The sequence below is a fragment of the Eutrigla gurnardus genome (genome assembly GCF_963514095.1).
Source record: "Eutrigla gurnardus genome assembly, chromosome: 5".
Lineage (NCBI taxonomy): Eukaryota > Metazoa > Chordata > Actinopteri > Perciformes > Triglidae > Eutrigla > Eutrigla gurnardus.
In genome coordinates, this window is record NC_139919.1 from 23767804 (window position 1) to 23786170 (window position 18367).

At 42.3% G+C, this 18367-nt stretch overlaps 1 protein-coding gene across 2 annotated transcripts; it reads left to right on the forward strand.

Moving 5' to 3' along the window:
• Positions 1-274: 274 nt before the first annotated feature.
• kdm3b (lysine (K)-specific demethylase 3B) lies at positions 275-18018 on the forward strand. 2 transcript variants are annotated; one of them, XM_084008971.1, is made up of 25 exons: positions 275-748; positions 5753-5917; positions 6176-6289; positions 6473-6578; positions 6944-7068; positions 7302-7355; positions 7501-8199; positions 8316-9507; positions 9583-9799; positions 9891-10105; positions 10230-10382; positions 10563-10670; positions 10767-10894; positions 10983-11283; positions 11379-11632; positions 12079-12351; positions 12435-12606; positions 12738-12828; positions 13022-13152; positions 13295-13414; positions 13733-13756; positions 15192-15331; positions 15710-15886; positions 15998-16132; positions 16918-18018. In XM_084008971.1, the coding sequence occupies exons 1-25, from the start codon at positions 545-547 to the stop codon at positions 16996-16998; spliced, it is 5379 nt and encodes a 1792-aa protein (XP_083865097.1). In that variant the 5' UTR covers positions 275-544; the 3' UTR covers positions 16999-18018. The 2 variants fall into 2 exon arrangements, with proteins under 2 accessions (XP_083865097.1, XP_083865098.1); XM_084008972.1 differs by lacking the exon at positions 13733-13756.
• Positions 18019-18367: the final 349 nt, after the last annotated feature.

Below are 18367 nucleotides of genomic sequence, written 5' to 3' on the forward strand. Positions count from 1 at the left end.
TATGGAAATGAGAAATTCTGATTTTAAGATCCAATTGTATGGTATCATAGTCCAAATGTTTGGGTATTGTCATGTGTGTGTCACATTCATATTTTGTAACGAGTAAATAGGCGCTAATAGAAATAGTCCACCCCCGCTTTAACACTGCGGACAATCCTGCAAACTCAAGCGTCCTACAGCGCAGTGTCAGCACGGAGGTCATTCACAAGCCTGCCGCCAGAGGCCGCTGTTTCCACACACTCGCCCTCTCTCCGCAGTGCTCCCTGTCTACGAGGAGTGCGTTTGATTGTTGCAGGGCTCAATGGCGGACAGAGTAGGATAGTCGCGTTAGCACCGAGGACAATAACATCTCGACTGTGTGAATTCCTGGCGTGACCCCGAGCGCGACGGTCGTGACGGGCTCTCTCGTGTTTTAACGCCGAGTACAAAGTGGCTGCAGCTATTTTCCGCTCGTCTTCTAGCGTTCCTGAGTTCCCATCCCAAGCGAAGAAGTTACACTGTTCATGGTGGCTCACTAGAAGGCAGCTAGCTTGCGAGCAAACCAATGGAGGGCTCTCTTGAACTGATAGGTAAGCGTCTGCTTTTGCTCCTCGACGACGGCAGGACCGCGAACGGATCCGAGGCGGAGCAGGCTGCCTGGACCCGGGACTGGCTCCGGGGCACGGTACGGGCAGTGAGCGTCATCGGCCTGCCCGTCCCGGAGGTTAGCGGAGAGGCGACAACAACAACCACTGCTGCAGGGCTGACGGTCAGTGTTTACATACAAGTGATGTCGTACTGCGAAGCTGAATACCTACACATTTACACATAAAGTATATACTAGCTACTTAGTATGCTTTTAATCAAATTTAACTCGCGTCTAACCGTCAACGGTGGTGCAGTTGTTGGCAGTTAACGTGAGCTCGTTCATATATTAGCAAGCTAACCTCAGAAGTCGCAGGCGGTGAGGCGAAGCTAAACTCGAGGCCGGGGATTTTCTGGCCTTTGCTTTGTTCGCTTTTTAGCTCGTTAACGAATGACATTAAGCTCAACCAATACTAATCGTAACCTCGTAGCAATCAGTTGTAAATCACAGTTGAGACAAAGGTGATTAAACGATCGATATTGTTACAAATCGCTGGCGAGCAACATTGAATAACAGCGTTAGCTTGTCAGTTCCCATCGTTAGCCAACGTTAGTTTAGTTAAAGGCCTTACAAGTTCATATGAGGGTGAACCAGGAATTCCTTCGCTTTTGCTGTGGGGGTCCAGATTGTTAAATGTTCAGAATGACGCACACGCTTGCAATTTAATTAACGATTGATTTAATGTTATTTACATCGCTAGCTGTTTAGTTTACATTGTAAAGTGTTGCTAAACTGCAGAGAGAAATCTGAGTCAGATTTGCAAGAATTTGGCGTGGTGTTGGTTGACCTACATAAAAAGCATAAACTTCATTGCTAGAATTCAGGCTTTTACATCATTTTACAATATGTTTAAATATTTGTACAGCACTGCCAAAATATTTTAATAAAGTAGAAATGTGATAAATCAGAACTTATGTTGATTGGATCAAAAATCACCTAGTTGGAAATAATATAGAATGAGTTAACATCAGTGACATTTAAAAACATTTTTTTGCTATTGTATGATTATTAAAAATAAAGTAAAATTCATGTTTTTCAATGTTAATAATAAGTGATGGTTCTTTGGGTTGTTGTATAAGTACCCTTTTTATTTGTTAGAAATTAGCACACTCAAACACAACAAACCAGATTGACGCTCTGTCAAAATAAGAAGGTGCACTTTTATTCAAGACCGCTCTCTCTGAGATGTGCTTTCACCCAAAATGGATGGTTACTTTTTGTGTTTACTTGCGTTTCCCACTTTTATTTTGAACTGTGACAAGATCACTACTTCCATATTTGGATCTATGATTCACAGGTATAAGGGAGACGTAGTCATGTCTTACTCAAAAAACTATTTTCACTATAACAAACGATACAAAACAAGGATTTGTATGACAACGCACCTGTTCAATGAGTTTGATTTTAATTACCTTCCTATACACGGTTTACCTTGTGCGGCAGCTAGATTCTTGCAATTGCCACACGCTCATGAGAGAATCGTGGGTTCATGCATCGCACGGAAATCTTTTCAGGCTTCAAATAATACCGCTGAGTGTGGTTTCTAAGAACCTGTCCAATTGGCATCCTGTGAGGAGCTCCTGGATGCTACGGGCGTGGCAAAGGTGTTGCTGTTCATTCAGTACAACAATGTCCTAAATCCCAACGAAGTTAGCATAGATGCTGCATCAGTTATGTCAGAACTGGAGAGTATTTATTCTCTGAAAGAAGAGCAAAGCACAGAGCAGAAGGCTTTTCTCCAAGGAAAAGATGTTTTCACTTTTCTCCCAACTATAAGTGCTTGGCAGATGGTTCATCCTATCACCTGCTACATATTTTTTTTAAAGTGCCTGCTCTTTTCAAACAGTTTCCAAGTACAGCTTCTCAGATGGTTCTGTGTAATCACATCTCTGTATTTTTAGGCTGAATCTCGATGCATAATATACATTGAGCCTATGTATTTTCTGCAAAGTCTGTTTTTGTGGTAAGTCAAAGCCACATGAGACGTCACACAAGCTAAAAACTACAAACTAAATCAGGCTGTGATCAAAATAAAATGCAGGTTTCCTTCCCTGTTTGAAAATATACAATTGCAAAAGAAAGAAAAAACATTTTAAAATACAAAAAAGGCCTATATCTGATAATGCTCCAATTGTTTTTGTTGATTGCATTTTGATGTCGACACATTTTCAGCGTCAAAGTCATATTTCCATCGATTAATTGCGGCAGCTCTACTAGATTACCATTAGAGATAAGAGAACAAATCCACTGTTATTTATAATTTGAGAGAAAAAAAGCATCTCAATCAAGTGTTGAGATAATTTAACCTGACCTGCCAGATGAACGTTGCACAGAACCAGCTGAGAAATCTTCATTGTAAACTGTTTGGAAAAAGGGCAGGCACTTTTTAAAACATATGTGGCAGGTGATTGGATGGACCACCTGTCCATCAAACTTTTCTAACTTTTAGTTACTTGGTAGGAGAGCAAAAAACTACATTTTTCCATTGATAAAAGTGCTGTTATTTTCTTTCAATTAAGAAGTATTCTCCGTTTCTGTAATAACTGATGCTATTGCAGCATGTATGCTAACCTCTTTGGAAGTTGCAATTGTTGTTTTTCTGCAAATAGTCGCCTCTCTGTGTCGTCTTGCACACAACTAACGCTAACACTAACGCCACGTTTGCAGCTGTCGGTAGCTCCAGGACGCTGACTGATCTGTGCTTTGGCATACCAGACGCAAACGCATTATTTTATGTCCGATGAGATGGATTTTCGTGCGATGTTGTGATTCTGCGATTCTCACGTGACATTGTGAGAATCCAGCTGTCGTGCAAGGTAAGACAGGATTGTCTTGTACAGTGAAATGAAGGAGCGCTCAAGTACCTGAGGGATAAGCAGTTGGCTTGATATTATGTGAGCTTTTTTCCCTTGGCACTCGTCTTTAAGTAACCTTGATTAAATAAGTACCGACTAAGTTTTAGCTTAAGTTGAAGTTCTTTCTCTCTCTGACTCATTTTTCTTTTTAAACCAAAGCAGGTGTTTATTTGGCTAGTCTGTGGCATAGACGTGTTAATCAATAACATTCCCATCTGGAGTTTAAAGGACAGGACTGGGGAAGTCAGGCAGACTGATAACAGTCCAATTCGCCTCTCACAGCTTGCTCTTTTAAATACAACAGCTGTAGTAAAAGGCTTAGATGTGTCTGTGGTGTTTTATTTCACTCTAGGAGACCACAAAATAACCAACGTCTGGTATCAACTTTACAACTGTGACAAATAGCAGGTTTAATGGTGTCTTTAGAAACATAAATTGTGATAAAAGTCAATAGTACAAATCTCACACATATTCCATGAGAAGAGGGCCAACTGTTGTCGGGTTTACCATGTGACTTTGTGTAGTAGTTCATTTAGATTTTGAAACCGTCGCTAGGCAGTGTCATTCTTCAGTTGGATTATCCTTTGTGAATCATTGCATACCAGTTTTGTTATTTCAAACTGAAAACAGGATGCATAGATAAAACATTGTATATAAAGAACAGGTTCAGAGCAAAAACAACCCTGCCTTAAAACACTGCAGGGAGCTGCGTTTGTAGGGGCATGTTGTTTGTGACAATGAGGCGTAAAATAAAATCCACAAAGTCCAGTTTGAGTAACAGATTACGAGGTTAAGATTTTGAGGGACACAACAACACTGTACAGCCATTTGTAATACTCGCAAATATAATTGTACAACTATGCCAACGTATCATTTTTTATCTTTTATTCGGACAATTGTGTGATAAATGGCAGAAATGCTGCATTCGTGTGATAGATTTGCACTTGCATGTGGGTAATTGGTCAAAGGTGAACCAGATTAAACTTTTTAGCTAGGCAACCCTGCCTAGTTTTGCCAGAGCCGCCTGTCTTGGCACCCCAGCTGCACCAATTACCTGGCTGCATTCAAATGAATCAGACGGCTGAGCTTTTCCCCCACAGTGCTATTGTTCTGTCCAATCCATTCCAGAGTAAGTGAAGGATCCTGGTGTGTGCATATCCTCTTCTTAACTCTTAAGAGCAAATTAAGGAACAAACTCGATTACAGGTGAAAAGTGGGTCAGCATTAAAGACACAAGCTGCACATTTTTTTCAGCATCATCTACAGGTTATGATCATTTAAAAAAAAAAAAAAAAATCTGGATATGGATGCATCTAATTTAAAAATATCACAGCAGATTTGATATTAAATAAGGCTTTAAATCAGCAACAGTAGATTCATGGACGATATTAATAATATCATCACCAGAATGTTGCATTTTTATTTTTATGTCCACTTGCACTCAAGGATGAACTGAAAAGATTTTGGTGGTCAAAGTAAGTTTGGCTCTTGGAAAAGTGAAACTTCACAGATACTTGTGAGCTGACAAGAGGATGGGAAAGTTTCATGCTAAGCCCTGGTAATTCTAGTATGAGGCTTTTAATCATCGACATTTTCTTTTAAACCAAAGAAGCTAGGTGACTAATGATTGACAGGAACTCCTCCTGTGATCCTTCCTGAACGTCAAGTTCATGTTCAAGTGAATCAGTTTGTCATTTTCTTGTTCTATACAAAATTAAGTGTGTAAGCCAACTCTTGCTTTAGCAGTTAACGGGACACTCTGAAGTCTAATATGCATGAAATGTGCAAAGACAAAGTTGTATATACATCATTATTCCAGTGATATATACAAACTTACTGTATATGAAGATAAATTGTGTCTTGCAGTTATAGATGAAACAAAATGTTCTGTTTCTAGTATTCCTATTTTAATAAAAATGAGTATTAGTATGAGTGTATTCTCACACATATTTCCACTTTATACAGCATTTTGAATATATTTGATTTGCTATAGTTGCAGTCATATCTAGCGCCCTAAATTTAAATCACTTTATTTTACAAAATGATTATATAGTTTTATATTCTATTCATTGATATCAATTTTGAATATTTGTTTTAATGAATTGTTGATATTTCTTATTCATCCAGGACATGAGACACTTTTTTTCTGATGACAGAATGTGCTTAAATCATTAAAAAATACAATAGAATCTGTAAAAAAAAAAAAAAAAAAAAAAACGATTTCATAGTCCTTATGTTTATGTTCTGCTTCTTTCTGATTTTCTGACTGCAGGTATTTGTGGAGTTTGAGAATGCTTTGCAGCGCTGTTCCTGGGTGCAGGTGTATGACAAGGGGGTAAAAGCCGTGTTGGTGGAAGACTCCATTGTTTGGGCCACTCGGAGTGATGGTACTGGGACTGCTGGAGCCCCGCCATCATCCACAGCCTGGCCTGCTCTGGTGAGTAATCCGTTTGACTAAAGTCACCTAATGTGGTTATTATGACTGGAAACCTGGAATCTGATATGACTCACTAAAACTTTCAAGGCTGAAGAAGAAGACCTTCAGTGTAAACATAACCTAGATGTCTTTACTTAGTTTTAGAAAAATCCATTTATCTGCATAATTTGAATTCTGTTTCCCTATTGAATAGAATGCAAATATCAAGCATATTTCTGCAGGACCCATGAATTTTATGTTGTTCATGTTTTTCAACAGATCTACCGCTCCCTGGTGGACAGAGTGGGTTTGGGATCGTTGGTTCCTGTGGAATATTTTGGAAACAAGAATTTTGAGTTCCTACCTGACAACAAAAGTGTCCAGAGATTTGAGGTGTGTACATTTTGTGTGCCAATCCTTTCGTAGTGTGACATGATAGAACTATTCGTCTATAAGTCAGTTTGTTGACACATGCAGCGTTGGTGTTCTTTAATTTAATATTCTTGTGTGAGGTTTCACATCATTGCTTTGCCGCTATCACTATCTCAGGACAATGTGGTTTGTGTTCTTGTGCAGGTTGATAAAGACACAAGACACCCTTTGCTGCTGGAGCAGCTCTCTATACAGGCTGCCATCTCCACCTGGCATACTGACTTTGAACTGCAGGAGATCTTCAGGAAGAGTAAGACTCCCTTCACCAATTATTTTCATTTACTACCTCCATGTATTCTCTGGGGTGTTAGTGCAGTGAAACTTGTCATTTGTCATCAAACGATCATGTTGAGCAATGAAAGCATGACACACATGTACTAAGAGTGACTGTATGTCATTGTGTTTCTGATGCAGAAATGTTGATGAAACATTGCAATATGCAAAGGAGGTTAGAGGTGGATGTGTTGATACTCAGCCAGGTGTCTGATGGTCATCTAATGTTGCAGTAGCAGCCTGCTGGACGCAGAGACTTGAATGACATGTATTTATGTGAGGTGTTTCATTTATTCTGCCAGAATGTAACTCTCCTACGTTTTGCTATTCCTTCCTCCTCAGGTTCATACACTATTCAAGGACGCAGGGTTCAAGTGTACCAGCCAGAGTTTGAGGAGTGCTGGGCCTCAGGACTGGTCTCACAGCACGACCCTATCTCACACATTATGGAGATTACCTTAGATAAGGTAAATATTCCAATTCAGATGCAAATTGTATCAGATATTAAGGATCAAAATACCTCAAAAACAATTAGAAAAAAACCCCGAAGAATAAATATTTTTATTCTGAAATCTAGTGATGGCTTAGCAGTCCCCACATTGCAAAAAACAAAAATCTTAAAATCATTTTGTTTTGCTGTAATATATTCCATCCATGGTGTGAAAGGATGCCACTTTAACGCCACCTTTTTCTGCTGTAGGGTGAAAACCAGACGGTAGATCCTCGTGTGATACATGTCATGTTGGCAGAGGAGGTAAGACTGTCGTATTATAAATCTAACTATACGTTCCATCTCTTACTACACAGAATATTTTGTTAAAGTGGTTGAAGTATTTCCAGCTTCAGACATGATTTAAAATGTATTAATAGAATTTCTTCCTAAAATGTCCCCTTTTTAGCTTGGTAAGAATGGGCGTCGAAGGAAGGACAGTGAAACAATGAAGGGTGACAGTGGACGCAGACGTAGGACTGCCTCCGAAGGTGAGGATGACTTGAACTTGAAACGTTTTAAAGGAGCAGGAGATACGGGAGCTGATGGGCAAAACTGTGGCGATTCCAACAAAACGCCAGCAGACGGGATGGGGATCTGGGGTGGAGATTCCAACGAAAGAGTCAGCAGCACAACCAAAAATGGAAGCTCTTCAGAAGGAACATTTCCTCAGGGCAGGGTGTCATCCCCCAGTACCAACTCCTCACTCCAGATGGACCAATCGAACGCTACTCCTCCTCGTTATCCGGCCCATGTCAAGGAAAATGGTCGCTCACTCTCCACACAAGGGGCAGCAGACTCCACTGCCGCTACTCACACCCCCACCCCTCCTCCCCTCAAACCGGCCCCGTCTCCCTTCTCCACCACATCTTTCCCCTCACTAGGCCAGATGCCAAGCCTGGTCCCTGGAGCTCCTGCCCCCAAGGCCTCCCCATCCCCCCAGCCAGACCGAGAGGAGGCCTCCCAATCAGCTTATTCCAAAACAGCTGCTCTTGTTTCCCCGGGGCCTGTCACCATTTCTTGGTCACATGACAGCGTCCCTAGTGTGGCACTGTCTGCGTCTGTGGGTTTCAGTCCGAAAGCCCCCAGCTGGGGAAGCCAGACTGAGGTAAGATGATCCATATGATTAGTACCATCCATACGTATACATACATATGATGCCTTTGCATGTCATGACAGTTTTGTCTAATATCACATACTTGACCACATTGTTTTGTTTCTCAGGGCTCCAAAACTGCATCAGGTTTTCGTTTGCCCCAGACTGTGCCCACTTCTTCTGTATTTGGAGATGTTACCTCTCAGACTAACGGAGCTCCTACCACAACGACAGCCTCCCAGGACACTCCCAGACCCTTTGGCTTTGGCTTTGGTGGCACAAAGAACGAGACTCAATCCCAGCCAGACCAAAACTTGTTTTTCCAGTGCATGACCCAGAATTCTGGGACAAGCCCAAGCCTAGGTGCTGGTCAGACCCAGTCTAAGGACACCAACTACTTCACCACAGTGTCTGAGAGCCTGAGTAAAGAGCCCCCAAGCCTTTTCAAGCCCACAACCTCCACTGAAGGCCAGAAAAAGCCTGAGCAGCCCAAAGTGCCTGAGACCCATTCAGCGGGAAATGGTGTGCTCAACAAATCTTCAACGGCCTTCCAGGGCATGGGTGGCTCTGCAGGAGGAAGAGGTTCTGGATTAAGTATTGGTGGTCTAGCTGCAGCCTCCGGAGCTCTTCTTGGTAAGAAGAGCAGTAATAATGGGACTTCTGTGGGGGGCTTAGGGCTGCAATCTGGTTTTAATTCTTCAGATAGCCACCAGAACCTTTTTCTGCAGGCCTCCAAAGAGCCTGCTAATCCATTTCTGGCATATGGGGACAAAACCTCCCACACTTCCTTTGCTGGACTCACTGGGGCCGAGCCACAGACCCTTGGTCCTGCCTCGGACAGCAAGCCAAACTTGTTTACTATGGCAGAGCCACCCAAGGGGATTATGTCTTCTTTCCCAGCACTGTCGGCAGGTGCATCTCCCAGCTCTTCCTCCTCTCCTGCACTGACTGCATCACAGAGGTCACACACAGACGGGACTGGGACAAAGGAGGAGCAAGATGATGGGGAGATGCCTACATCCACCTCAGGCTGCCCTATCTTTGGACTCACCGGCCCTGGTGGAATGGAGGAGGTTCCTGGGTCTTTCGACCAGAGCCAGTCTCAGAAATTTACCCTGGAGGAAAGAGGTCAGTTGTCCAAACGTGACTCTGACTCCAGCAGCAACAGTGACCTTTCAGACCTGAGTGAGAACGAGGAGGGCCCAGAGAAAGGCCAGATCCCTGGAGGACCACTACACCCTGCCAAGGATGGGGCCATGTTACAGAAAACTAAAGCTCAAGGTGCAGCTAAGGGCCGTCCGCGTAACAAGCCTTTCAAAGGTAAGTCTTGCCCATTCTTCCTCATTTGTGGTGATAAAATAAGCAATATAATTAACACTAAGTTGTCTCCTCCAGTGGGCCAGTCTGTACTAAAAGACCAGAGTAAAGTGCGACGTCTGAAACAGTCTGGCGAGTCCTTTCTCCAGGATGGCTCCTGCATCAATGTGGCCCCTCACTTGCACAAGTGCCGAGAGTGCCGTCTGGAGCGCTACCGTAAATACCGTACTATAGGCGAAGACAGTGACGATGATCACGACCCAAATGTGTCCTGTCGGTTCTTCCACTTCAGAAGGTGCGTGTTTATATGCTTCTGCTGCTTTGTGAATGTTTGCTTGTAATCAAGGAAGTCATAGAGAATTAACCTTTTTTTCCCCCGTGACCAGGTTGGCTTTCACTCGTAAAGGCATACTGCGTGTAGAAGGCTTCCTGAGTCCTCAGCAGAGTGATTCCATGGCCATGGGTTTGTGGCTACCTGCACCAGCTGTCCAAGAGGGCCTTGATCTCGATACATCCAAGTACATCCTGGCCAATGTGGGGGACCAGTTCTGTCAGTTGGTCATGTCTGAGAAGGAGGCCATGATGATGGTGGAGCCTCATCGTGAGTATAATACATAATTTTATTCACATGTAGTTTTATCTTGTTCTACATTTTGTCTCAACACTCACCCTGTCAGAAGTGTAAATTGTGTGAATAATTGTCCTTTTTTTGTCTCGTTCTTTAGAAAAAGTGGCGTGGAAACGGGCCGTGCGAGGTGTCAGAGAAATGTGTGACGTGTGTGAGACCACCCTGTTCAACATCCACTGGGTGTGTCGCAAGTGTGGCTTCGGAGTTTGTCTTGACTGCTATCGGCTCCGCAGGAACAGGCCAAGGGAGGGTGAGTCATTACAGGGACATTTAGGGAGCCTTTGGAGATGATTTCCCCAGTTCACTACGGTGTTACTGTGTTAAGCTATTATGTTTTATTTCATTGGAAGGATTGAGGATTTATATCTTGTGGGATCTTTTGAGATTAAGTGCATTGAAAACACACAGGTAAATATGTTCTTTCCTTCAGATGTAGATGACGTTCCAGAAGATGAGTTTTTCTCTTGGTTGAAGTGTGCCAAAGGCCAACCTCACGAGCCACAGAACCTTATGCCTACGCAGATTATACCAGGGACAGGTAATATGTACCCCACCTCACAAACATCAAGTCATTAGATATGATCTTGCATTGGTACAGTTAGAGTAATTTGTTTTATTGCCCTTTTTCCCATAGCTCTTTACAACATAGGTGACATGGTGCACTCAGCTAGAGGCAAGTGGGGTATTAAGGCCAATTGTCCCTGTACCAGTCGGCACACCAAGCCTCTAGTACGGCCTAGTGCTCCCAATGGGATTTCACAGGTACTGCCACATCAAGTTTTTCTAATTCTGCATTGTGAAAAGTGTTTAACTTGAAGGCTCTAATGTCTGGTTGTGTTTGTCTCACCAGTCTACAACAAGCAGTAGTGGCATCCTTGCAGCTGCAGCTTCTGGTATTGGCACCACCCCGAAATCTGAGGGAGAAACGTCGGCGATCAAAACAGAAACGACGCAAACGGCAGCGCCAGCAGACAGCGGGGGAGGAGAAATTGTGGGCAGCAGTATCAGTAACTCCACCAGTGGTACATCCTCCCCCTGTAACCTCACCCAGTCCAATGTTAAGGAGTCACGCTCATCAGGAGAGGGCAACAGCTCTGCTCTGCACTGGCTGGCAGACTTGGCCACACAAAAAGCCAAGGATGACACCAAGGGTAAGTAGAAAAGAGAAAATGCTGAATCGGTGTAATCTGAGTCGACTACATCAATATTAAAGTTACATCACCATCCTGTTGCCATCTTCTTCCAGAATCCGGTTCACTTCGCTCCATGATGAGTCGAGACAACCGGCCTCCCTTTGGTCTGGACTCACTCAGTGCCCTGTCGAAGCCTTCTGCTTCCAGTCCTAAGCTATTTAACAGTCTGTTACTGGGCTCCAGCATGGCCCAGTCCAAACCCGAGGGGTCCAGTCTCCGGGATCTGCTCAACTCTGGACCGGGAAAACTCCCCCAGGGACCTGGAGAGAGTGGGGTGCCATTCCCCTCTGTCTTCACCTCAGCAGGCGTACGTACAAAGCTCTTATAGTTTATGAAGTGTACACATTTATACTGAAAATCAGATGGATTAGTTTCTGATTGGAAACATTTGTTTTAAGAAAACTAAAAAACCCAGAGTCAATTCAAATCACACATTAAACAGTGTATGTCTATTAAGATATGGAAAGTATTTTATAATATATTTTGTGTATTTTGGTGTATTTAAGCTAAAGTTTGGTGTATTTAAGCAAAAGTTTAAATGGTAACAATACTGAGATTAGGAATAACTGCATTGACTGTATGTCGTATTTATGCCGGATAGTGCTGTCGTAATGAAGCAGAGCATTCAAAATGCCAAGGTGGAAACTCAAAAAAATATATTACTTTAAAAGAAGACGAGACAGTATTTTAAAGGTTTACCTGTAAGTAAAAAAACATAGCAGGCTAATCAAACAATTCTATTTGGTCTTTCAGAGTGACAAGTTGAAGAGCAGCCTCCCGAACTTCCTGGATCACATCATCGCCTCGGTTGTGGAGACGAAGAAGGCAGAGGGCCGTCGGAGCGGGGCCTCCGAGGGCGGCGAGCTTGGTGTGTTGGGGGGCCGCAAAGACGGCGTAATGGGCCTTAGCGTTTTGGAACCACATACCTCACACTCCTGGCTCTGTGATGGACGACTCCTCTGCCTACAGGATCCCAGCAACGGCAACAACTGGAAGATCTTCAGAGAGTGCTGGAAGCAGGGACAAGTAAGACCCGCGATCAGTTAAACAGCTTTCGGAGATACACAGGTTGAATTTAAAGTGTCTAATCTCATCTCTTCTGTGTCCAGCCCGTGTTGGTGTCGGGGATACATAAACGCCTGAAAGGTGACTTGTGGCGGCCTGATGCCTTCAGTAGGGAGTTTGGAGACCAGGATGTAGACCTGGTCAACTGTAGAAACTGTGCTATCATCTCTGATGTGAAGGTGCGAGATTTCTGGGACGGTTTCGAGATCATCTCCAGTGAGTGCTCATAAGATTTTTCCTGAATCATTTCCACTGTAACACAGTGGCATGTGCATTAATGAAGTTTAGCTCGTGTCGCTCCTGTTTCTCTCAGTAATGGTGGGTATTGTTTTTTTCTGTTAATGCAGAGCGACTGCAAGATGCTGAGGGTCAGCCTATGGTGTTGAAACTAAAGGATTGGCCTCCAGGTGAAGACTTCAGGGACATGATGCCCACACGGTGAGGGACCCAGAAATATATTACCTCTGTTTGTTTCATGCATTGGTTGGCCAACCAAACTACCAGCAACATTCCCAGAGTGGGGTATTTACAAAAGGATACATAATAATGTATATTAGGTGATTATATAGTATATTAATCAGCAAAACATTTGTGAATTTGTTATTGCAATATTCTGTTATACCTTTGCCAGGTTTCACGATCTGATGGATAACCTCCCTTTGCCCGAGTACACAAAAAGAGATGGTCGTTTAAACCTTGCTGCCCGTCTGCCCAACTTTTTTGTGCGTCCCGACCTTGGACCCAAGATGTACAACGCCTATGGTGAGAAGGATTGGAGTCCCTGTCTACTCTGTTAGATCTCTCATCTCTTTCTCCCTCTCCCTCCTATTAAACATTTGTCTTTACATCCATTCTCTCTCGCTCTCTTTCTCACTCACTCCCTCGATGTCTGTCTTTTCCTCAGGCTTAACCTCATCTGAAGACCGGAGAGTGGGAACTACTAATCTCCATCTGGATGTCTCTGATGCCGTCAACGTCATGGTCTATGTTGGCATCCCTCAAATAGAAGGAGACCCGGAGCAGGGTCAGTTAACTAAAAACACACACCTTCTCTCTGTTTTTTTCTGTTCAGACTTACATGCAAAAAATGTTGTCCTCCGTACCAAATCCAAGACATTGCATGAAATATATGTAGGATAAAAGAAAGAGAGAAGTAATTTCAAACACTGGACATCAACTATATTGATTCCTTCTGAGCAGTCTTAAATAATATTGTCACAGCTGTTTCCCACACATCATGCTTTTACTGTTTTAGTTGCTCCGGGTTTGATTGGCTTAGATAGCACACTGAAGAGACCCTTCAGTAAGTCATTTACATTATGGCAAAATTTCTCTTTCTCAGAGGCAGATATCAATGGACGCAAAGGTTTGTAGACTTTAAATTGGATCACTTCAGTAGCATGTCCTTCTTCTTGACTAACTCCCCTTCTTCACTCCTCCACCCCATCCTTTTCTGTTATTATCTGTGCAGTAGGGGCCAGAGCACTGGGACCCATCTGTTGATTTCTACTGTGGCATGTTTTCCTTTATTAACACCTTCAATAGTGGATGACTTTGTAATGTCTGTTCTTGCCCTTTTGAGATACTGAATTTCTTCTTCTATGTAGCTTTCAAGGTTGGGTTAAAATATGTCTACTGTTTGGGGTCCAGGCAATTAAGCAGAACAGAAAATCCACAAATTGACATGGACACACAATTTCATATAATTACTGGAAATATCTTAGCTTTTGGTGAGCTGTGCTCTGGTCCTTACACGGTGGAAGAAAAGTTTGAATGGAGGGCATTGAGCATTGGTATCCCTATTCCCTTGCCGGCTCCCTTTCACAATGACACACACAAAATAATTCAAGGGTGACCAGCTTTTAATCACCTCACTAAATGCATACAAGTGGTTAAGTATCAAAGAGAAACGCTAAAACAGCTTTGAGTAGGTGAAAGACAGATCCTCTGACGCAAACACAGTTATGAATGTGGTTTTTTTTCCACTTATCATTCTGAATAACTCATAAATCAGCACTGTAAATGAGAGGTCAGTCAATATTCAGGCAGAAGAGTTAGCTGTTCTGTGTGATGAACCCCAGGCCGTGGATGTAAACATGTCAGTGAATGTGATTGCGTAGTCTGTGACTTGTCCCTTTTGCCTCAGTGGTTCTCAACTGGTCCAGCCACATGGTCCACATTTTGTCTTGCGTCACAACCCAGACATCATTAAACATTTCAACAATTTTCCTTGATTTCTCCAGATGAACATTTTCAGTAATTTACACCGTTTCATGCAATAGACACATTAGTCATATTTATGTTTTGCCAGAGGCTGTATTCATAATTTCCGTTTTTGTATTCCGGTTATATGGGGGAAACACATAAACACACAAGGCTACTGTGTCAGCCACACGCTGCAGCTGCCAACAATAATTTAGGAGAATCTTTGGAAAGTCAGTGCACTTCAGATTGCAGCTGTTATGGCCCCCAGTCTTGCAGTTCACTTTTAATAAACCTGCGACCTGATACTGGGTCATGAGCCACCAGTTGAGAACTGCACCTCTGTGCCAGTTTTGTCAAATGAAATGATGGATGTACATTAATCCAGTTTAAGAATGGTGCTGCCTTCGTCTTGACAGTCCCAGTCACTGAGCCATGATACATCAAAAGAGTAGTCTTCAAATAATGCTAAAACATTAATGATCATAGCCCAAGACCTAATTCACAAACTACTGTAGAATGTACTCCTCATAGAGACACAGCTGATGACCCTTTGTTGCCCTGTACATGTGTGCCTTGTTGTTTGTTTGCTTCTCTAGAGGTCATGACTACCATTGAGGAGGGCGATGTGGATGAAATGACTAAGAGGAGGGTGTACGAGATAAAGGAGAAACCTGGAGCTCTCTGGCACATCTACGCTGCTAAGGATGCCGAGAAGATCAGAGAGCTGCTCCGCAAGGTCAGCAGCCGGGAGATTTCTATCTGAAATAGTATCTGATCTCTGGAGCTGCAGCGTCATTGGCTGTACTTGTAACCCATTTGAAGCTCCGGGTTCTTTACAGAGATAGTGATGAAATGAATGAAAGGTGCACATAGTCATTGTATTGTATAAACAAACATCTGATTGTGAAAAGCATTCCCCCTCTTAAAAAAAAAAACACTGATGGCTAACCTGCACTATTTTAAGACTACTTACAGTCTAAACATGTATGTAAATCTGAGTTCTGATGTTTCCCTCCACTACATCCTTGTTTATTATACCAAGAATACATCTGCTGGTTGCCAACAACCAAAGCTTATCGTGTGGTTCTGATGACTCATGGTTCATCTGTGTCAGGTGGGAGAGGAGCAGGGTCAAGAGAACCCTCCAGACCACGACCCCATCCACGACCAGAGCTGGTACCTGGACCAGGTGCTCCGCCGCAGGCTCTATGAAGAATATGGCGTCCAGGGTTGGGCCATTGTACAGTTCTTAGGAGATGCTGTGTTTATCCCCGCTGGAGCTCCACACCAGGTCAGACTTGTTATTTTAAGGAAGCTTGCTATAGATTTATTAAGATGATTCATGACATGTATTTATCTTGCCTCATTAACATATTGTTCATTTTCTGCTCATGCCCTCCAGGTACATAACCTGTACAGCTGTATCAAGGTGGCAGAGGACTTTGTGTCTCCTGAGCATGTAAAACACTGTTTCAGACTGACCCAGGAGTTCAGACACCTGTCCACTACTCATACAAACCACGAAGACAAGCTACAGGTTGGTGTGCTTTTCTGTCATGCAGTTTCAGTATCAGAATGTAATGTAATCGACTAAATGGAGGATGTTTTGTGTCCTTTCTAAGCAGTATGCAACTGTTTATGTCACTATAATAATCATCTGCTTTGATGGAAAGGAGAAAGGATTAATTTAAACTAGGTTCATTAGTTGCTAGGAGTCATTAATTAAATGAATCATTGAATCATTTGTAATACATGAACATAGCAAAATGAAATGGCAGTGCGTTCAACACCGCTTATAACTGGATGTGAACAACCATTTTTATTTTTCAACACATTTTCTTAAATTACTGGAAAAACATTTAAAAATTCAAAAATCAAACAAAAATGATTCCTCAGGATTTATTCTGTTGAAAAACGTCGTAACAGACCGTTTGTGGCTCTGGATACCGTACAACTGCTCATGTTTAGACAACATGACATTTATGATCTTTTGCTTTTTCTGACAGCGGGCCGATATTATCGGCCAATATTAGGCATTTTCCAAACAATCGATATTGGCATTTATAATCGCCGATAAATGAACATTTTAAAAATAAAATAAAAACGGACGAAACACCCTTATAGAACTTAACAGAATTTGTCTCCAGGCTGAATCAACAAATATTTGTACCGGTATCGGCCTTCAAAATCCTTTATCGGTCGGGCTTTAGTAGAAAACCATGTTACGGATGAAGGGAAGTGTTGAAAAAGTAGTTGGTGAGGCATTTTTGTTGTTTCCATGCCATTGTTTTAACAGACTTTTCCTGTCATTTTTTCCCTCAGGTAAAGAACATCATCTATCACGCCGTGAAGGACGCTGTTGGGACACTGAAGGCCCATGAACCTAAACTAGCACGCCCTTAGTTCCTCTCACTTAACGCTGTTCCAAAACAACCAGCCTCTTGACAACCACTCCACTACGTACACACACACACTAACACACACACACACACACACACACACACACACACACACACAGTACACATTAAATACCCACATACACAAGTACAGGCTGCAGAGTGCAGAGTACAAAGATGGAGTGTAGGTTCTTTTGGGACGACGAAGGTCTGGGTTTGGGGAAAGAGAACATTTGATTTGGGGAGGGATTAGACGGGGGAGGGGCTAGTCAGCGCTTTGATGAAGGAAGTCCTTTATCGCTGTTACACAGTAAGCTCGAACTTGTCTAGTTGTTTTCCAATTATAATTTTTGATTAACTCTGTATTTAAGGTCAGTGTGTTTGTTCTGTTGTTTTCATTGTATATGTACGATGTGAGAGTAAGGGAGGTTAAAGCTGACATGCCTTTGGAGCAGAGGTTCAGCTACCATATTAAGTGACTGACAAAATGTGAGTTCTGGGCTAACTTTCCTATTTTCATGACATTGATATTTTTCTTCAATAGGAGCGAGGTTAACCTGTTTTTGTAGATTTTTTGTTGTTGTTGGAGTTTTTAAACAGCTTGCTTCTGCCCTCTGTGGCTGTAATGAATTTGTGAAGCAGCCAGTGAGGGGAAGCAGACCAAAGTTTTGTATTTTTTGTTTTCTTATTTCACTTTAAGATTAAGAAGTCTTTTCTTTTTATACACCACAAGGAAATGATCAGGAGGACTTCAGAGAGGGCAAGTTTGATTTTATTTAGGTTTTTTTTTTCTTTTTTTCTTTTTTTTTGGTCACCTATCTTTGTCCCACGGGCTGAAAGAACTGCAGACTTCCAACCACATTGTTAAAGAATCACAATTGCAGCTGAATAGAACTACTGGCCATTAACATTGTATCAATATATGTATGTATATATCAATATATATCAATATATATAAATATATATACATATATATATTGATCTTAGCAGTCTGTTTGATTTTTCACAATAAAGTTTACAAAAACTACTGTTTCTCTACTTTGTTTTTTCTTTACATACAACAAAAACTTTATGCATTGGTTGGCTCAATGAAGCAATAGAAGTACAATATGACTTTCTATTAGTTGTATCTTACACGTGTGACCATGTTAACTGTAGCATTTAGGAGGATCTTCTGGCAAAATGGATTATGATAAATATGTTGTATGCATGTGTCATAATATTGTACATGTTTCTATAGTAACCCAAAACGGGCAAACCAGACACTGGCTCTGGTGAGGGCTAATCGCTAATAATAATCACTTTATGCACCCCTGGGCAACTTTCAGACAAAGGAACGAGGTATCGCCTCCAACTCTGCATCCATTCTTTATTCA